The 20,313-nt window shown below is 44.1% G+C and overlaps 1 protein-coding gene across 1 annotated transcript in view; it reads right to left on the minus strand.

The window, feature by feature from the left end:
- TOP1 (DNA topoisomerase I) overlaps positions 1–20,054 on the minus strand; it is a 67,367-nt gene extending 47,313 nt beyond the window's left edge. Inside the window, exons 1-2 of the mRNA XM_066199234.1 lie at positions 19,906–20,054; positions 19,384–19,408 (exon numbers count right to left, since the gene is read on the minus strand). Coding sequence (XP_066055331.1) covers positions 19,384–19,408; positions 19,906–19,938 — 58 coding nt within the window. The 5' untranslated portion in view covers positions 19,939–20,054. The remainder of the gene's footprint in view (positions 1–19,383; positions 19,409–19,905) is intronic.
- Between the last annotated feature and the right edge of the window lie 259 nt (positions 20,055–20,313).

Raw genomic sequence — 20,313 nt, forward strand, 5'->3', positions numbered from 1 at the left:
GAAGAGAGTAGAGTCCAGAAGGGTCTCCGAAGGAAACAAGAGCAAACCCATTCTTGTCCCTAGTGATATTTATTCTTATAAGGCTACACTCTTGTGAGTGGAAGTACTTATTTTCCACTGCCTCCTCCATTCAGAACTGGAGTTCCTTGCATTCCCTTAACTGGGGTAGAAATGGTTTCAGCAATTTTTTCCTACTGCTTTATGAGTCTACAACCACATGAATAAACAAAGTTCTGCACTGCATGTCCATCTGTTAAAAAGAGGTAAAACTAAGAAACACATTTGCCTCGCCATTTAACAGCCATAGCTCACACATCAGGAGGCTGGGATGAGGCCCATAGCGGGATCTAAAGAGCACAAGCAGATCTAGTGGGAACAAGTTTGATCATAGTTACCTCTGAGGTTTCAAAAGCCTTACACTTACCACAGCTCCATCTGTATCCCCATTTGCTAACACACAAATATACAGGACTGGGATCCTGAAGGACTTACAGGTACATAAAGTGTGGCTGAGCACAAACAGCTGTTACAAATCGACAGGAGGGGGGAAACGTTTTGATGAAGTAGTTGTTAAAAGCAGGTTCCTTGTGGATTTCAGATCTACAAATACTAAAAACTTTTACTACACCATCTAATCTCAGGCTTTTCTAAATTCTCCCCTGCTTCTTCCCTATTGCGCAAAATGCAGTTAACATAACCAGCACAGCAGGACAGACGGACTCACCAGGAAAGCCTGGACAACTGTTCACAAACCAGTCTGGCATCCAGGGGTGTAAAACTAGCTTAAAATTATGAAAGAAGGTAAAATTTTAGGGCATTCAAATAGATAATGCAAGGGGGACTAATCCTATTTTCACAGTCAGAAAGAAACCAACCTTTAGCACAGATCCACAGCTTAGCGCAGACACTGTCACGCGGTGCAGTCACACAGGATCTTTTCTCAGGAAGAGACAAAGGGAGGGATGTAGCCACCACACCGAGGGATGGAAGTGTTGGGAGACAGAAAGAACTGCCCAGGGTCACCCACAAGTCGCTGAGGAGAAAGAGCCAGGGGCACTCGCCTCTGGAGAAGCAGGGCAGAAGGTGAGCAAACAGGGCAATGCCAACATTTACAGCCCTGTTTAGACTTCGGAGCTATCAGGGACTGCAGGAGATAACCTATCCCTTACTTCAACATTATCTAAAGCAAACCCCTTGCTTTATTAACCCTTATGTTTCTGGTTTGCAGGAATCTTTTCCTTTAGGACCTCTTAGTGAACGATTTGGGCCGCAGAATTTTGGGGACGTTACTTTTCAACAGTCCCTTCTCAGGAAGGATGTGCAAGCCAGGGGGACTGAAACACCAAGAGCACATATGCCAGAGGCACTTTAACTCTTTAATTGCTTCCAAGCTCAGAGAACCTGAGTCAGTGCTCAGCTGCAGCACAAGAATCAAGCCCAGACCTCCAGCACAGCATGCAGTGACAGTGCTGCTGCTACACTGCAGACACAGGTAGGCAAGAGCTGAAACACCTTCGGGAGATTTTTGGCAAAGAACTACCCCGGGAACAGCCCTGAGAGTTACTTCAACAGACTGGGTCAAGAGCAAAGCGAATCTTTTGGTGCAATCTGTCACAACTTCGCACTGCAGACAAGAGAACTTCATGTTCTATACACCATCCGCAGACTGAGTCAGTGCCCCCAGCACAAGCTCCTTCCGCCTCCAAATGCTCCTTATACCATCATTAGACTGGAAAGGTGCAAACAGCACAATTTGTGATGCAAAGGCAACAGCTGATTACTGCATGCAAACTTACAAGGTGAATCAGGAGAAAACAGGGGCAGTACGCCACAAATCCTAGTCCTTACAGACGATAACAGAGGCTTCATGTTTAAAAAATAGGTTGGTATTATTTTGAGTTTAAAAAACTGCAGTAGATTACAAGAAAACTGCTGTGTTGTCAGGAGTAATTACCCTGTAATGATGTCAACTAGAAAAACACTTTCTCTTGCTGTGTAAATCACTACTGTACTCGGACTCATGGAAAAGAAGTTTTTTGTAAAGACTACCAGAAATGCTGACACCTCCTTAGCACAAGAGTGATGTCCCAAGAGCAGCTCACACAGAGCCTGTATTCACACTACCACCACACACGGACAGGGCTGGTGTGTTCAGCTGTCCTGGGTTTAATCCAGAACAAGGGCTCCCAGCAAGGAAAAATCTAACAAATCAGGAAAAAAAAACCCCAAACAACCCAGACTCATTGAAGTGCCTCTCCTGCAGCAGTGGATGCCCAGCCTGTGTCAGCAGCCAGATCACACAGTTTATACACATGGGAGTGGTACCTGCTCAGCGTCCTCAGGGAGAGGCTCTAATGGCATTTGCTCAAAGCCTTTTATTAACCATCCCTTGACAACGCTGCGCGGCTTTGGCCAGTGCTGGTCTCCTGCTCGCTCTAGGGAGAACAGACTTAAGAGGCAGCACCCTTGGGAACAAACCTCTGCAATACTCTGTTTCAGAGTGACAATTGAATGCACAAGACAAAAAAAGGGGGCTGGTGGAAGCTTTAAATCACCTCCGCCAAGCAATACCACTGCTTTATGCACTGGAGTCGGATTATTCTCCTACGACTTGTTTAATATCATTCCTACTAAGCTGAACTGATGGGGTGGCATGGCCCAAGTCTTAGAAGAAGTTTGTTTCAGAAGACTGAGAACTTATTTTTATTACACTTCAGCTGGTTCCTCAATGTAGGAGCAACTCCCACACTGATCCCAGACGGGTTTTTTTGTTGGGTTTTGTTTTGCCTTTTTTTTTTCTTCCTCATATCTACAATGATTCCTTTAAAGTGTAGGGCTGCACTGGATGGATACAGCCCGATTTCACCTCTTTTCCCATTGTGGGTGAGCTAATTGATCACTCACCCACAAGGGGCCAATTCCAGCAGTGTCTAGAAGCATTTTATCAGTCCGCCTTGCCACAAGTCCCATTCTCAAGTCAAGGGAGGGAATGCAATTCCCCTGCCTTAAGGGGATTTTACCACAATTAGCATACAAGAAGAAATCTGATTCCAGCTAAAACAGAAAGAAAGTAAACAAAAAGTAAATGTTTAATGACAGTTGAGACTTCTGCACTTCTGTACTCCTGAGTCCTCTGAAGGAAAGAGCACACAGAAAAAAGGATCAGCAGAGCAGTGTAGGACACAGTAGTTTTAAAGCAACGCTATGATTCCAATATTTTAATAAGTACAGCTCCTAGATAGGGTGCATGAAATTCCATTAGAAGTCTTCAATTTACAAAATGTTACTTTAAGTCACTGATTTTATTCTCTTCATGCAGCTGTAATCTGTTTATTATGCTAAATCCAGGCCAAATCTCACTAGTTGACAACTGTTACACCACTACAAATACCTGAATATAAAACATAACCTATTGACACAGGATAAAAGGCTGTGGCTGCATTATTATGCATGATACACTCCAAACTTCTTCAATTAAAAAACTCCATGCAATGTATTATTAATTTGGTGAGGTTTTTTGTTGGGTTTTGTTTGTGAGGGTTTTCTTCTTTTTTTTTTTTTTTTAAAAAAAACAAATAGCTGGCATCTCTTCATGGAACACACAGCCAATATTTGCAGATTCCACCCCACGAAAAACTCAAATCTGCCTTGAATAAGACATGAAGGGGAGGAAATGTTTATGTAATTTGTTTCCCATCTAAAAGAAAGCAAGCATAGTCCTCAAAAGTGAACTGAATCAACTCTGGTTACCTTGTGCCTCAGTATAAAGAGCATTCCTTTCTTTACCCATGCAGAAATTACAAGGTGTGGAAACAGCTTTTTCTTCTTAGCTTTCAAATGCCCTCTACTTCCAGTCAGTAAATGAGCTGTTTAAACCAAAGGAAATAGGTTGCAGGTGCAGAGTGTCATCAAAAGTTCATTTATCACTACACTTCAAATTCCAAGTGCTTAGCTAAAGGTACCCATCATATCAGAGCTTCTGCTTTACAGCTACTGCAACAAAATCACATTCTCTACTTTTCAGTTTTCTGAACATTGAACCTGATATTTTTAAAAGGTTGACTGGTGAGAGGGGTAGAAACATGCTTGAAAAACTATGATTACTACAGAGGTGACCATTAAGGTTCAAAGCTTTGTTATTTTCCTTCAGTATAACCTAAAGTGAGAAACCTAAGTTATACATCTTATTTTAGGGGTATTCCAATGTATTAGGAAATATTTATTTCACCTTGATTATTTGACAGCAGGAATAGGCAAAGGAAACAAAATGAACATCTAAGACTATTTACAATCTCATCATTTATTCCTGAATGATTCAGCTGTAATGCTATGAAATATTTTGAAGTTTCTTGGCTGCCAGTTTTACAAATGTTGAGACTTTTTTTTGGAAGTTATTATAATTCTTACCAGAGTCAAAATTAAATCAATACATCTATTTAAAATTTATTATCAATTTTACACAAAAAGACTAATACCAGCGTGGAAGAGGCAGCCACTCTGGCTGATTTAGCAGTTTGCTCTTGCACAAAGAGCCCAGAGCAGCAGCTGCATCATTCCCTCCTATCCTGATCTACCAAGTGTTTCAAGCCTGTGCTAGACAAAACCACATGAGGGAATGGGAGCACTATCCAGGTATCCAGCAGAGAGCAAGGCTCGCTCTCCTCTGAGCAAGCTCAGCTTTACTCAGGAGTGCACAGCAGCTCCAGCAATCTCTGAAACTACAGTACCCAAACACATTTAATCTGTTTGAGTTTCCATGCATTTCAGCAATATTATTCTGCAAGTTTTAAAGTGTAGCACGTTATTTTTGAACTAGCAATTATCTTATTTCCTGTACTCCAGTCTCCAGCAGACCAGGGAAAACTCACTCTTTTTTTCCTGCGGTCACAACTGCAACCTGTGATCACCTTTTACTTGATCATATCAGACGTAAAAGGTTCCAACAGTGAAAGCCTGGAGCCTTCTGCTTTCATTAATGGGCTCTGTAATACTAAACAGAGTGCATAAGTGGAGAAAACTATGTGACAAGTAGTCCTAACACCAGAAGAAAGAATAACTGTGAATAACCTATTCTGAAAGTTAGCAAACAACACGGGATACTTAACTTCACAGGCTACTCTCAAAACTAAGTAGCTGCTCCGACAGATGAAGATACTCCTGAAGAAAGCGGTTTAATAAAATTGAGGATTAAGTAACAGCTTGTAACAGGACTACTTTTCTTCTGGTAATGCTGTGCTAAACACCCCAATTTGTTGGATACAATGTAAGTTCAACGTGGTTTCCTAAGGACATATTTGTGTCTACGAAGCGAAGTAGCGCAGTAGTCTCTGCTCAAGGAAGGACCGAAGACCAGAGAAACAGTTCAGCATTGGGTTTTCACAACAAGAGACTTCAGAGAATGCGTTACTTGAGACCAAAATATAAACCAAGGCACTTTCTGTCACTGCAGTCACTGTGACAAGCAGTGGAATCCTGTCGTACTTCACAGTAAGACAGCCACCCTGATACAGAAAGTGCAATTTTCCTTTTTAAGTGAAAGCCATAAGCACAGACAAGTGAAACAAGGAGGTAATTTGCCAATACCAAGCAAGATACGCTAAAAACAAACAAACAAAAACCCCAGACAAACAAACAAACAAAACCCAAACCACCTAACTTTGCTACTATGAAACATGTCCAGTTAAGGTCAAGCCCAGCATCTGTGCCACATGAGAGTGTTTTACAAACGACGTGCACATCTGATGTACAAGCGTAATTCTGGGTGGATTAAGTGCAATGGAAAACTGCAGTGCCCTTCAGGGAGGGAACATCTTCTGACTCTGGGTGTACAAAGATGCCTGACAACCTAAGTCTGTGCTTTTTTGAAGCACCAATCTCCCCAGGTAATTTGACCTGAACGTAACTAAACCCATTCGGACGGCAGGATCTGGGCAATCCCACACCTGTAGTTGGCACTACTAACCACACCACCTAGAAGTACACACACACTGTAAGAATACCTGGCAGCGATGGGGATGAGACAGTAAACATTCAAGAAAGAGCTTGAGCTTACAGGATGAGGAACTGAGCAAATGTCCCTGACACTTGCAGAACAGGTGACACCACCGTCAGAACTGGAAATAACAGACCTGTGACGAACCTAGCAATGACACAAATCTGCATTCATTCTTGAGCCTTCAAACACTTCATGGATGCTTAGAAGAAAGTCCTTCTAAACACTACATCCTTCCTGAACTGAAAACCAGTGGAAAACTTGCTTGTGCAGCCTCTGGAGCTACTATGATAAAAATTATCATTACACCTGTTTGTAGTCCATGTACTACAACCATTTTTAAATACTTTTCTTAGTACTGGGGAAAAACAATTAAAATCAGGGCATGTTTGACTCTGGTTACCTATGGAGCCAATTGCCAAAGACTAGTTCCAGAGCTCTCCTGAGATTAAAATGTTAATACACACAAAAAGACAACATAAAAATTCATCCTAGAAAAAAAAAAATCACACACTAACAAATTCCCTTTGGAATTTGAGTTTTCTTACTCTGGATTAGAATCAGAGCATGAGGCTCCTGTGCTAGGGTGAATGGCTGGGGCATTTACAAAAAGGGAGATAAAACACAAGAACTTAAATTAAAACCAAACTAATTCTGCTCTTAATAAATGAGGCTCACATCTGTTTTGAACACTGTTTCACGTTATTGTGAAATACACCTACAGGGGACTTATTTCACAAAACAATGCTCCACAGCTTTATTCCCTACAAAGGAAACCATTTAAAAATACACCCTAACTCCAGCACACAAAGACTTAGCAAAGCTCCCCATCCCTCAGGAACGTGGCCGTGGTGTCAGCGTCGTTTCTCATTCTCTCCAAGCACACTGAGCAGGGATGGGCACAGCCCAAGCTCAGATTAGCTCCTGGCAGCTCCAGTGCCCCTGCTGAACTCGCTATCCCTGCTGTCAGCACCGTGTACCCAGCTTGCCCAAGCGCACGCAGACCGGATTCAGCTGCTGTGCAAAGACAGCACTGGCAGCTTTGAAGAAAAACTATCAGATTCCCGAAAGAGGCAAATACTGCCCAGGATGAGTGTTGCAGGAGAGGCCCACTCATGAACACAGGGAAGGACAATTTTAACTCAGGCCATGGTTCAAACATAAATCCATGTTTCGCCGTGCACAGACAAGCTCATGTTTTGACAGTGATACGGAGCAAACCCATAAACTGACGATTATGCATCAGTGGACAGAAGTCACAACAACGGGGCTGGACAGGAAGGAAGAGGAAAATGTGTTAGACAAAAAGCAGTGCTTCCAGAACAACAGCTTTACACCCTCGCTTGTGAAATAAGAAAATGATGCACTTGCCAATTCAACTGCTTCTGTCTTTTGCCCAGGATTCAATTTAAGAATTAAATTACTGGGATAGCCATCTTATTGCCAGCTGCAGCCTCCATCTACTACAAGACAAGCTACAGACTGGGGCAAATAAAAGTACACCGTGCTGGGCTCTTCCACGACCTCATGCTGACAACTAAAGCTGCCAAGCACAGAGCATCAAGGGCCAAGCTGTACTTTTTATATCTGTACGATTACAACAGCCTAAAACCCAGAAAGCAGCTTCCTTTAGACACAGGCGATGCTGAATAAGCCCACTTGATGATAAAAGAAAGACATTGTTTATGACAGCTACCAAAATCCAGAGAGCAGCATATTTTAAATTAGAAGACTCTATCTACTCATAAAAACAGGTATTTCAAGGACAGCCTGCTTATGCTCCCTAATGAAGTGCAGGTGACATACACAGTTATGATAACATGATTTAGACAAGATGACGGCTCCTCTGACAGTATTCCAGGTTTTGGAGTAGGAAGAAGGCAGGAGGACAGGAGATTGCAGAAGTGTAAAAGGCTCTTGAAAAACGCAAATGTTCTCCACATTCATGTCCACAGGTATCCTGGACAGCTGGAGAGATGTGCCATCCGATGGAGCAAGACAAAGCAACCCGAACACCTACACACTTCTGGGATGACAACTTGTGAGTATCAGAGTTAACAGCACTGACATTCAGACTCTGATTTGTGCCAGTGCTTGCTTACTGCAGAGATGGATGGAGATGACACCCACAGAGGGATGGGGCAACACTGCAGAAGTTAATCAAGGTCACTGTTGTTATGAGCTCATCTCACTCACTTTGCACTGCATCTCTGTCCACATGAACCTACTGCCCCTGGGTGTCTGGCCATTTACACTAGGCATGGGAACACAGCCTTGCACCTTGGGTTTTCTACTGCAGAAAGCATTCAAAGACTTTTGCTCTGTATCCCTGAGGTGCACTGTAAACCACAGTGCAAGAATCTCATCTTCAGCCAAAACCCATGCTAAAACCCAAGTGTTGAGGAGAAACACCAGCAAGGAAAGCTAACTCTGATCCACACATCAAAGGGTTTGCTGTGCACAAGCAGCATTACCACAGATACAGCACATTTTAACAGCCTCAATGACATTCCCAGTCCTCAAAAGAAAAGCAGGCAGCCTTTTATTCCCCATCTGGTGGTCATTAACTCTAGAGAACAAACCTCAGAGTACGTCACTAGCTCTACTCCATCCCTCCATTTTGTACACGCTGCTTGTGTTGCAATGAATCATTCCCTTCACAAGGATCTCCAAAGAGCTCCAGCTTCTTGTTTCCCAAAAGGCTGGATTAAACTGGAGAGTGCTCGTCTAACTTGTAAGGTGTCTTCCTAAGGCAAGTTTAAACCAGTACCTGCCCATCCCAGCTATTTTATCTTCCCAAAAACTGATCTTACTCACACACTCACCAGCATTCATACGCTGGGAGAAGACATAATTTGCTCTTCCTATTGCTCCAGGCCCACTTAGGAGACACCCCTAGCAAGGTGGCCTGTATGGTGCAAGACATTGATGTACCTGATACCAGAACCCTGCACACAAACCAGGAAGACACTGTCTCCCTATTGCAAATCCAGTGATTTCACTAATTGCAGAACCCTCCACACTACATTTCTAATTTGCATTGTATCGTAAGTACTTGTAAAATAAGATAGTACCACAGAAAAATTGCCCACCATAGCTCCTGAGATGAGATTTGTATATAACAATATGCTAAACTGCAGAAGCTCCTTTTTTCTTTTTTCTTTGTTCTGCCCTTTGATAAGCACCTCAGCCTTAAGCTGGAGAAGGAATTAAAAGTCAGAAGGAAATGTCCGAGATGGAGCTGAATCTGAGTCCTAGCCAGACAGCTTCACATCTATTTCTGTGCTGGAAAAAATCACTCCCACTATCCTCTGGTTTCTCCAGCTCTGAGAAGAGCATAGTTCTCCCTCTTTCCCCATTGTGTTGCCTATTTAAACAATATGGCCTTAGGACAAGATAACAATGTACAGCACAAAGGACCTTAAACCCAGACACAGCATCCAGGAGTAACAAAATGTCCCTCCCCGGTGCTTCCTGCCTTCAGCTTCACAAGAGTCTGTCTGCACATTCAACCCCTCACCCTCATGTCCTGAGCAGAGCACCAAGCACTCCAGCCAAGCTGACAGCTGGCAAGGCAGCACCGCACCAAACCAGAAGCTGCAATAAGAATTGCCAACTTATCAGCCACTAATCTCCCTAAAGACAGCACAAACTCCATCCACTTGCTCCTGCTGCAGAGTAGATGAAGGAAGACAGTCTTCCCACCTGGTTATCAGGTCTCCAAAGAGACTGTATGTAACAGGGTGTGTCTCCCGCCACTATCTCCACTTTTCTCCTCCTAAAACTCTGCTTACAATCCACAAAAATACCGAGTTTGCTTAAACCCTAACTCCAGAAATCTCTGCCTTTTAGTTAGAAGATGACCATGTTTCTCAACTCTACCTCCAGCTACTAAAAAACCTGCAACAGACACTATAATTCAAAGCGGGGAAAACACTGAAGCGTCTTCTCTCCTAAAAGGTCTTTATAAGCCACCTCTGCAAAGCAAGAAAGTGCAACCTCAGAGGAAGAGGAGCAGCTGTTTTGACAAGTCTGGCCCTTGTTCAAATACCAGGATAAGCCTTGAGTAGTAAAATATTGCCATCAATAAAAAGTTCAACTAAAGTACATTGCCCTGGCCCTAAAGTACAGGTCATCTATTCCATGTTACACACACAGGAAAAGCTCCTGCAATGTTCAACTGAAAATGTGTACAGAAGTGACAAATGAAAGAAAAAATGTTCTGGATAACACTCTGGAGGTTCATGATCTCGTATGTCAGAAGCTGTGTTAGGCAACAGAGCAGAGTATATGACAAATGCCAGGAAAAAATTAAAAAGCTATCTGCGCTTGGGGATTGCTCCATCCCTAGGAATTATTTTCTTGACTTTTAACAATGAAGCCACGTCTCTGGCCAATGTCTAAAAAAATTATTCTTAAAAATTCTTAAAATTATTCCCTTTAGACACTGCCACACATCTAGCTGCACCAAACTGACAAGACATTTGGATGGAAACAAGACAACTTTTAATTTCCTGCTGCATATACTGAGTAGTACAGTGAGCCCAACACTTCAGAAATTTTAAAGCATTTGGTAAAACTTATTTCAGGGCAGCCAAACAGTGGGTTTTAGACAGAAAAGCTGTATGCAGTTTATGCATGTTCGAGACCAGATCTCATATTTCATTTCTTCTTATCATTTCTTCTTAAACACAGCAAAATACTCAATTACTGAGGTCTTGGATGCTTGCTGCAAAAATCAGTAACGCTATTCAAATCAATGACTGGGATTACAAATGAGCAATAAGGAATAAAAACCACCGGGGTCTTATTTTTAGAAAATCGTTGAAAAATAGCATTATGGAAGAAAAATGGACATCTTGAAGAATACAAACTATGCCTTCATTGAGAATATAAGAGTATTTCTCCGCCAAATAAAGCTGCACTATGTGCTGAATGCTGTGTGTGAGAAAGAGACTGTCAGCTGTACACTGCAGCTGATGAAACCAAGCAGGCACTTAGCTAGTTGTCCAAACAACTAAAACATCAGTGTGTTATCAACATTATTCTCACACTAAATCCGAAAGCACAGCACTGTACCAGCTACTACAATGAAACTTAACTCTATCCCACCCAAAACCAGGATACAAGCAGATTCCCACTATGGAACACGTGTTTAATGAACACAGCCAAAGATGAGTTACATACATAGACTGATCAAAACATTTTAGTGAAGCTACAAGTACACTCCAAGCTTTCCTGAGGCAGAAATCAATCTCTCTCCAGTGATGGAAAGATACAGGCGGCTGCAGAATTACTCTGCTGCAAAGCTGAATTCCATGAACATCCATCTGTCTGTAACATGTCTACGCTGGGCAGAACTATGAAGGAAAATCTCCATATTTTGGTGGGCACCAAGAGGCTCAACATTCTGTAACACTGATATAGAAGGAAGCCATTGTCTTGCTAACACTCCCTAAAAAGCTCCTTCTCTGACGAAGGTATAAGATAAAAATACATGTGGGACACCCACACAGCTCACAACTGCACAAAGCATATGGCAAGCTTGTGAACACGAACAAATACACTCACGTCAAAAATATTGATAAGGAATCCAAAAACATCTACTGATCGGAAGCTCTGTGGGAAGCAACTTTTGTCTTTTTGAGACTGACAGGAGCCTCCAATTAAAACCATTTCCCAAAGGTCTGATGCTGTCCCTCTTTACCCTGCCTTCATCCCAATTTCAGAAGTCAACACCATCAAACTCAGAAAGGGATTAAAGTACTCCAGGTGGAGATGCAGGGTGTTTTTCTTGACGAGGCACTGTCTACTGAGGCTGAGTGACAAGCACCTAAACTAACTTTCCTGCTGTGCCTCCAGTGAGCCTGCACTGCCCCCATCCCATCAAGATAAGCATTTCAGACATTTTCCAGCCCCCACCTCCAAAGCCTCCCAAGACAGGAGTAAGGCATGCCCACTGCTGCCTGTCCTTGGGACTCCTTCGTGTTGGGAACAGGCAGATCCCAAACCCAGAGCCGCTGCCAGTGCAAGTCATTCTTCCAAACTGAACAACTGCTGCAAGCACCTCGAGAGAAAGCTATTGAGAGTCAAGCAACAACCACGAAACAAGGGGAACTTCCCCAGGGTGATGCAGCAGTAGTTTATTCTAGCAGAGAAACAGGCCTTGAGATGATGGAAAACATCACCAGAACTCTGTGACAACACTAGAAAATTTGTGAGGCAATTCTTACTTGAACCGCTGTCCCTCTCCTACTCATCTTCTCTCATTACAGAACTCCATCTCTATCATTAGTATTAATAGAGAACTAATTGCCAAGGTCTCCCACGTCTCCAAAAGTATCAAGTCTGATCTCCACCAGTTGTGTTGGAGGATCTCCCAGATGACTGTTTGTTGCAAGGACTGGCACAAAACTGTATTTCCTGCCACCACTCCTGCTGACACAGACAGGGATTTCAAAAATCCTAATTTTATCTTAAAGAAGTCTGAGAATCATTGGTGCTAAGTACATGTTACAAAAGAACAAATTTCAGAAAGACTGACCACCGCTCCACATTCTCCACTTTCATTCTAACTCTGGAGCTCTCACTTGTTCATCAGCTGAGCAGCTACAGAAGTCAAATTCAGAAACCACATTTCCACTTGAAAACATGCAGGTATGCTCATATTTCTGAAGCCCAAAGCCAATTTTTTAATCCTCCTTATACCATGCAGGTCACAAGAAACCAAAATTAACTTCACCCTTTCTTTCCACATCACTTCCCAAATGTCCTAACTCTCCCTGTGACACCACAAGATTGACTAAGATCAACTGACTAACATCATTAGTTTAAAAGGCAAGCATTCAAGATGAAAATATTCCCAACTATAAACCTCATTAAATCTACTGGAACTATTTAGCATTTATGTCAGCCAGGACATTTTGAACAAACGCTGTGCTAAAAATACTGTAGTCTCATACACACCGGGGAAACCACTACTACAACGTGTTCAGCTGAGCTAGGAAATAGCAGGAGCCTGCAGCAGAAAAGGCTCTCTCTGCTCTGCCTGGAACAGCACTTCCACACTGTAGCAATTCCAGTGTTCACCCAGTGATGGACAGTGGAAGCCACCAGAGCACAGAGAAGAACTCCCTGGAGCAGGCAGCTACTGGCAGAGTAAGGACAGCACTAACTGGGAACGCTGTTTAAAAGGAGTAATCCTACTGCAGCTATGAACTGGGTTTTAAATTTATTTTCTACTTCTTTTTATTTTTTTTTTATTTTTTTTTTTCAGAAAAGCAGAACAGCAACAAACTCACTGCTGAAACCACAGCAAGCCCATACCCTTCTCCCATTCCCTTACCAAGAGGAACCATTCTGAAATCTAAAGGTGATCCACATTTAAACACGGACAGTGCTGAACAGCTCAGAACAGAGAGTCCTGCAGGGAGAAGGTACAGGCAGATGTGTCATATGCTCTGTCAAAAGGGACAGACCCAGGACAGCAAGGTGATAAACACTGATTTCTATATCAAATGTCTTCTCTCAGATTTGGAAAGCTAAGACAGACATTCAAGAACCCAGGCAGAAGCAGAATACATAACACTAAATAGATTTTGCTCCCGTGTTTCAGAGTGTGAGGTTTTCTATAAAATGGGGAACAGTATCTATAAAATTGGAAGCCACAAAACCAATGAAATTTAATAAGCCAATAAATATTTGTGAATGACTACATGTCCTACAACGATATGAGAAACTGTATCAGCACAACCAGCTCAAGCAGACTTGAAAGAGAAACTGTCCCATCTTGAAAAGCCACAGGAAAAAAAAAAATCTGCAATGATTTCCTAGGTTAAACTATTTCTGTTAAATAGTCACTGTGACATTAAAGCCGATCCCTGCAGTCCATTAACAAAAAAAGCAGATACACTGTCAGTGCTCCACTGATTTTAGCAGAACTACAGCAATTTACAACACCCGGAAGAATCCGACCTGGAGCCTCCCTCTAACATGGCAGTGGCTTGTGCTATTTCAGCAGGTATTACTTTAACAGGAATCCAGTGAAATCATTAACAGAGGAATTTGAGTCAATGAGATGTTAAGTACTTGCTATAATTACATATTATTGCAGTTTCTGCTGACAGTGCAACTCAGGAGGTTGGAATTCAATGAACTATCTAACGAATATCTGAAGTCACGGTTGTAAATGAAATTAAATCTGATTTGAGCTTGATCACGTTTAGGAGCTGTGTGTCTAATTTACATGAAGCCATGTAAAAAAAGCACACTTTTACACAGGTCCCCTGGTTCAAATTTTTTCACGTTTTACAAAGTGAACAAAGAAGCCCTGATAACACATTAATAACAGAGAGTGCTTAACACTGGAGTAAAAAGGAAAAACATCTTAAGAAAACCTGCTAGGAAGAAGAAACACACGGGCCATTAACCCCCAAAACACATCCTCCAGCACATTTAAGTAATTCTGCTGAGTTTTAACAAAAACACAAGTTGGCTGCAGCTCCCAGAAATGCACTCAACTCCCCACTCCCACCAGACACCCATTAAGTTTTAACCTAAATGCTGAATGTGTCAGAACAATTAACACAACAGACCTCAAGGTCTTTAGCAAAGCTCTTCTGAGGCTTCTGCTGGGGAAAATAGATGCAATTTATGTAGCACATGGTAGTGAAGAGCAGCTTACCAACAATATGTTTATTTACATTTCTGAGAAGTGTCATGAATGATAAATTTACTTCAGAGTACTCTCACCTATCACAGTCTGAAGATCCCCATACGGAAGCTATGCTGTCATATCCTAACAAGCCCTGCGAGGGATTGCTGTGAACATATTGAAAATCAATGCAAAAACAAAATGATGAAATTTTGCAGAGATTGGCGTCTTAGGTTAAACACTTCGGAAATAAATAAATAAAAAACCCCCAACAAACAACTAAGTGGTTGCAGACTTAAAACTGCCCAAGTATTGTTCTGAGGCTGTGGGCAGCACTTCCCACAATGCAGGCTCACCACCAGCACTGCAGTCTGGAGTGAAGGCAGGGAGCCATGCAAGGAAGGAACAAGCTACATTCTTCTGGAACAAGCTACATCTCCATGTATCACAGAAAAGGCAAAGGAAATTTTCAGCAGAGATATCAATCTGCACCTAAATACCATTAACTACCTTTTGTACTTTGGATCCCTTGCCAAACGTTTGACATTTAAAGCGTTCCTGAGACGTGTTCCCAGGGAACTTAAAAGACAGTTTCTCCCTGACATGTCACACACACACAGAGCACAGGCAGTGCCTTCACGCTTCCTAAATCCGTGCACTTTGTTTAACACAGCGGCTCTAACAGCAGTGCTAAGGTACACACAGCCCTATGCCAGAAGTGGCCCTGCTCTCCTTCAAAAAACTCTCACCCATCCAGAAGGCGCCAGCAAAGGCAGCAGCAAGGAAGCACAAATCTGGTCTCCAACAGACTGTTTCACAACCACTGAGAAATCCTAAAGATCTCTGCTATGTTGCTCTACAGTTTGTTAGCATTTAAATCACCCACACCTCTTATTGCACAGCTCTGTCATACATGAAACATGAATTTAATGCAAAACACAAAACGTGCTGAAAATTCCTTAACTTGTAAAGCATTTGGTTCAGCACTCCTGTTATTTAATTTGAATTTCCCTCTTGCTCATTCCTTCATGTTGCCAGCCTGATAAATACACAGATGCCCCACGAGCTCTTGGGCCAACATAAAAAAACCTGCCAGTTCCTGATAAGATGCTGCAGCAGTAAGGGCTTCTGTTCTTTTTTTTTTTCCCAAAAAAATACTCACTGTTAAAGCAAGCCCCTCCTTCAAACATGTTTGAATTCCAGAAGCCACCTCTGTGACGCTGGACAAATTCACACTTGACTCCTGTTAATGCACTGTAATGGTTACTCCAGTGATACTTGACCTCAAATTGCATCTTAACATTACTGGCCAAATCAACTGGAAGCAAGAAGCACTGCTTGGGGTGATGTCCTCAGTCTCCACACTGAGCAGTTCTGGATTTACACTAGTTCTGATCACAGGCTGCTGAGCAGCCAAGGCACTAATAGCAGTTAGTGGAATTTAGTAGTTTTGGAATGCAATTTGATTATTTTGCAAACAAAAGTAATTTTTATCTACTGCACTCTGCAAACACAATGGGAGAGCTGAAAGTCAAGATAAATTGCTTTTTAGTCTCAACATTGTCCTCAGTAGTAAGAGGTTGTTACTTACATCCAACCTGAGTAACAAAGCTCTTAGAGGCAACACACAATAGAATCCAAATCTGCGGAGGTGGGGACATTTTCAGCATCCAAGCTGTAGCTGGAAACAACAGTTTTGGACTCCATTTCCCTTCTGAATGCTGAAGACTGCAAGGATGTTACTTGCAGAAAAGGCTGGCTGTTTTAGCACAATACTGCTCTCAGCATGGTCTGCAAAGAGGCACTGCTAGGACTGAACACGGAAAATTCTTTGCAATGCGTACGGATACTAAAAATACAGCTAAGGTGAAAAAAATACCCACTATGGCCAAACAGGAGGGAGAACCTGGATATTGAAATGGAATGCAATTACTCAAGTTGGAATTTGCCCAGGATCACTCTTGCTTAGAGTGATCTGGCTATTTAATGACAAGAAATAGCCAGGAACACTTATTTACTGCTGGCAGCCCCTCTCACACCCAACACTACCCTGCTATCAATGAAATGGGTGTGTAACCAGATCCGAGCTCCCTGCTACAACCGGGCTGTGCCTTGGTGACCTGCAATGGGCAGATCCACCCAACCCATTGCAGCTGCAACAACTTGTGTGACCACAACCCCAGGTAGTGTGTCCACTGACCCAGATAGGAACATTAATAACAACAGGAAGCTTCTAAGTGCTTAAGCTGCCCTACTACTGATACACTAGCCAAAAGTCACCCAAAACATTCTTCATTAACAAAAATGTTTACTGCTGCTACACTCAACATTGAGAATGAGTCAGTCCCAGCCCGCAGAAAAACTTCCCCCAAATGTGAAGTACAGGAGGCCTAAAACGAGAGTTTGGCTTAACTGTTTAGTGCTGCCTGACAATAATCAAAATACAAACCAATTCTAAACATCTGGGGGGGGAGGAAAACCTGGCACTTGGGATTCCTACCACCCACTCCTAATCTTTGCCACTAAATAGGATCAAAATAGGAAAATAAGAGCACGAGGCTCAGTGCTCTGCCTGAAGGAGAAGTGCTGTTCTCGCATCCGCGCGTGACAATTCCCGACGCACGAGTGCAAAGAGCTCCTGTGCAGAGGAAACAAGGCTCAGAGCAAGCAGAGGTGACAGGTTTTCAGGGAGATCAGGGGTGGCCACAAGGTCAGAGAGCGCAGTGTCTATTCAGCATTATTCCCTTAGCAAGACTAACAGGGTTACACGTACCTTCCAGTGCTGAAGAGGGTTTGGGGGTTTAGGGGCCTCTGATCAATGACAATGATGTTACATGACTGCCACAAATAATTACAACAGGAGGGAAAGGGTGCTGATGCCTACATTGGTATGGATTTATTTAGGTGCACTTGATTTACCAGGAATTCAGTTTTTCCGTCAAGGTGTTTTACTTTGAATTTCTGTACTGAATTCCTTCAACACATGGTAGGAATAAAAACCACAGGAGTTTTAAGAGCTGCATGACTAAAACTCTTAGAAGAATAAAACAGCACATGGTCACAATAGAGGAGAAAAATCCCTCTGAAAGGTTCACTGGGAGACAGGAGTCGAAAGGTCAAATATACATCACTTCCTCTACGTACAAGAGTACTAAATAACTAAAGCTTACCGGGGAATATTTATCCCTAAATAAAGATGATCTTTACATGAAGCAAGTATTTTCCAGCATAAGAAGGCTACAAGCATTCCTATACAAGCTTATATTTAAATTGCTTCAAAAGTTACACCTGTACTTCTTGGGAAATCCACTGCACCCTTTTTTTCCTGATAGGAATTACTCATAGAGCTCCGCTATAAATTCAGAATGGAAATGAAGAGTTCAAAACCTGCATATTTGATACTGTCTGCTCCTGCTGCACACACACAATCACATTCCAATGAACTGACAGAAAGAAAGGTGCTCACAAGCGTAGATCTGTAAATATTTACATGCAGTGGCCTACAAAGCAACCAGGCACGTGGACATCATCCAGAAAAGCATTCTAAAAATCAGTGTAACTATAAGTCAAGCAGATATTTTCAACCACCTTTTTTGTCCTCTACCACCTCAGCAGTCAGGGGACAGCTCAGAGCTCCTAACACATCCCAAACAGTGACAGTAACACACACACACAAAGGTTGGTTTTATGCCCTCAACTCCCCTTCACCATACTTAAGCCCTTCAATTTGACTTCTATCAAAATGGGAAGGCTTGCAATTATCTTGCTTCCTATAAAAATGAATAAATTATCAGAAAAAGTTAGCAGTCATCAGGCTGATTAAAAAAGATAATGTATGTCTATGCATCTAAAGGAATATAAATATACATATAAACAGATACACATATATATCCATATATAAACATACACATATTAAAAATATAAATATAAACATATATATTTAAAATTACAGGACTCCGGTACATGTTTCTGAACAAAATGAAGTTAGCTTGCAAAGTCCCTGAAGTGATGCTGTCTACCTTTCTGGAATTGTCTACACTATGGTCTGCTGGTTTTTTTTAAAGTAGGTTTTTATTTTAATTTGAAAAAACCCATCCAACAAGGTAAAGTCACACCATTTAAATGGCAAGGAAGAAAATAAGACTGATCTTAAAATGGATGCAGCAGCTTCTTTTAAAGAGCAACATGTTGCAATCACCTTTCATTTTAGGGGAAGGGAGGGATTCCCTCAAAGGAACAGAGACGGGGAGCAGTGGGGGGAGGGAGCCTGTAATTAAAAAAAAAAAAAAAAAAAGCGACTTGGGATTTTTTTTTTTTTTTTTTAGCCAAAAACTTTGCTTTCCCCTCGGTTTCAAGGGGCTGGTGCCGGGGATGGCGGCCCGGTGCCTCTGCAGAGGCGGCTCGGCGGCAGCTCGGGGAGGAGGAGAAGGAGAGAAAAGCCACAGAGAGAGAGAGAGAGAAAAAGAAAATGGCGCAGAGACTAAGTCCCGACCGTCGACAAGGCGACTTTCCAGGGAGGAATCGGGGCCCAAAGGCGACCCCGGCAGAGCCGCGGGGCTCGGATCGGGGCCCTGCGGAGCCCCCTCTCGGGGCGGCGGGGGTCGGGGGGGGCCGATCCCGGCGGGAAAGGGGCGCTTTTGGCAGCTCGATGGGAACAATGGGGCCGGTGAGCGCGGAGCCGGGACTTAGTCTCTGGGACGCCATGTCTGTGCGAGGGGCGCGCCGGGGCCGCACTCACCGTTCGCTCGGAAATCCGCCTCGATCTGCGGGGAGAGCACACAGGGACACACCGTCAGCACGCCCGGGTCCGCGGCGCTCCGGGGGACCCCCACCCCCGCCCTCACCCTCATTTTTAGGGGAATTAAACACCAAATGAGAAAAGCCCAGCGCGATGCGGAAGGTGATGGGGGAACGGGGGAAGCGCCCCCCGGCCCCAGCACAGCTCATGGGGGGGACCCCTCCCGAGCCCCCCAAAGGGCAGCGAGCCGGGGGAGCGCGGCAGCCGCCCCCTGCCCTTCTCCGCCCAGCCAGGGGGTCACACGCGGGTCCCCGCTCCCACCGCCCCCCATCCCACCGCGGGGGGACGGCTGGGCTGACAGCGTTCTGCCCACACGCATGGGGGCGGCCGCAGGGCACGGTCCCCCCGCCGGCGTTACGGGGGGTGGCGAGGCGGCCAGCCCAGGGCCGGCACGGGGAGATGCCGGCACCGCGGCGGGGGTCCCCGGGGAGCGCGCCCCGCGGGCGGGCACGGGACGCTCACCTGGGAATCGTTGTGCAGCTGGTCCCCGCTCATGCCGGAGGCGCGGGCGGCCGGGCGGAGCGGGAGGAGCGGCGGGCAGAGGAGCGCCGGGCGGAGCGGGACGCGGGGAGCGCAGCGCGGTTGTGTAACAGACTAAGTCCCGGTTTCGGCGCTCTGCGCAGGCGCGGCGCCTTTTAAAGCGGCGGGGAGAGGACTGACGGGCAGGGGGCGGGAAGTGGCCGCGCGCATATTTGCATGCGAGCCACGCCCCCAGAGCCGGCATGATTTGCATGCGGGCCACGCCCCTCCGGCGTGACCGCTCCGACCCGCCGCCCTCCCACCGTGCGCTCCGCCGGCTTGCTGCTTTACATATCCGGTCCCGCCCCTTCCTCCCCCTCCTCCAATGGCGCCGCACAACCCGGCTCTCAT

This window comes from Chamaea fasciata, unplaced genomic scaffold (genome assembly GCF_029207755.1).
Source record: "Chamaea fasciata isolate MVZ Bird 193981 ecotype frontalis unplaced genomic scaffold, bChaFas1.0.hap1 SCAF_17, whole genome shotgun sequence".
Classification (NCBI taxonomy): Eukaryota; Metazoa; Chordata; class Aves; order Passeriformes; family Sylviidae; genus Chamaea; species Chamaea fasciata.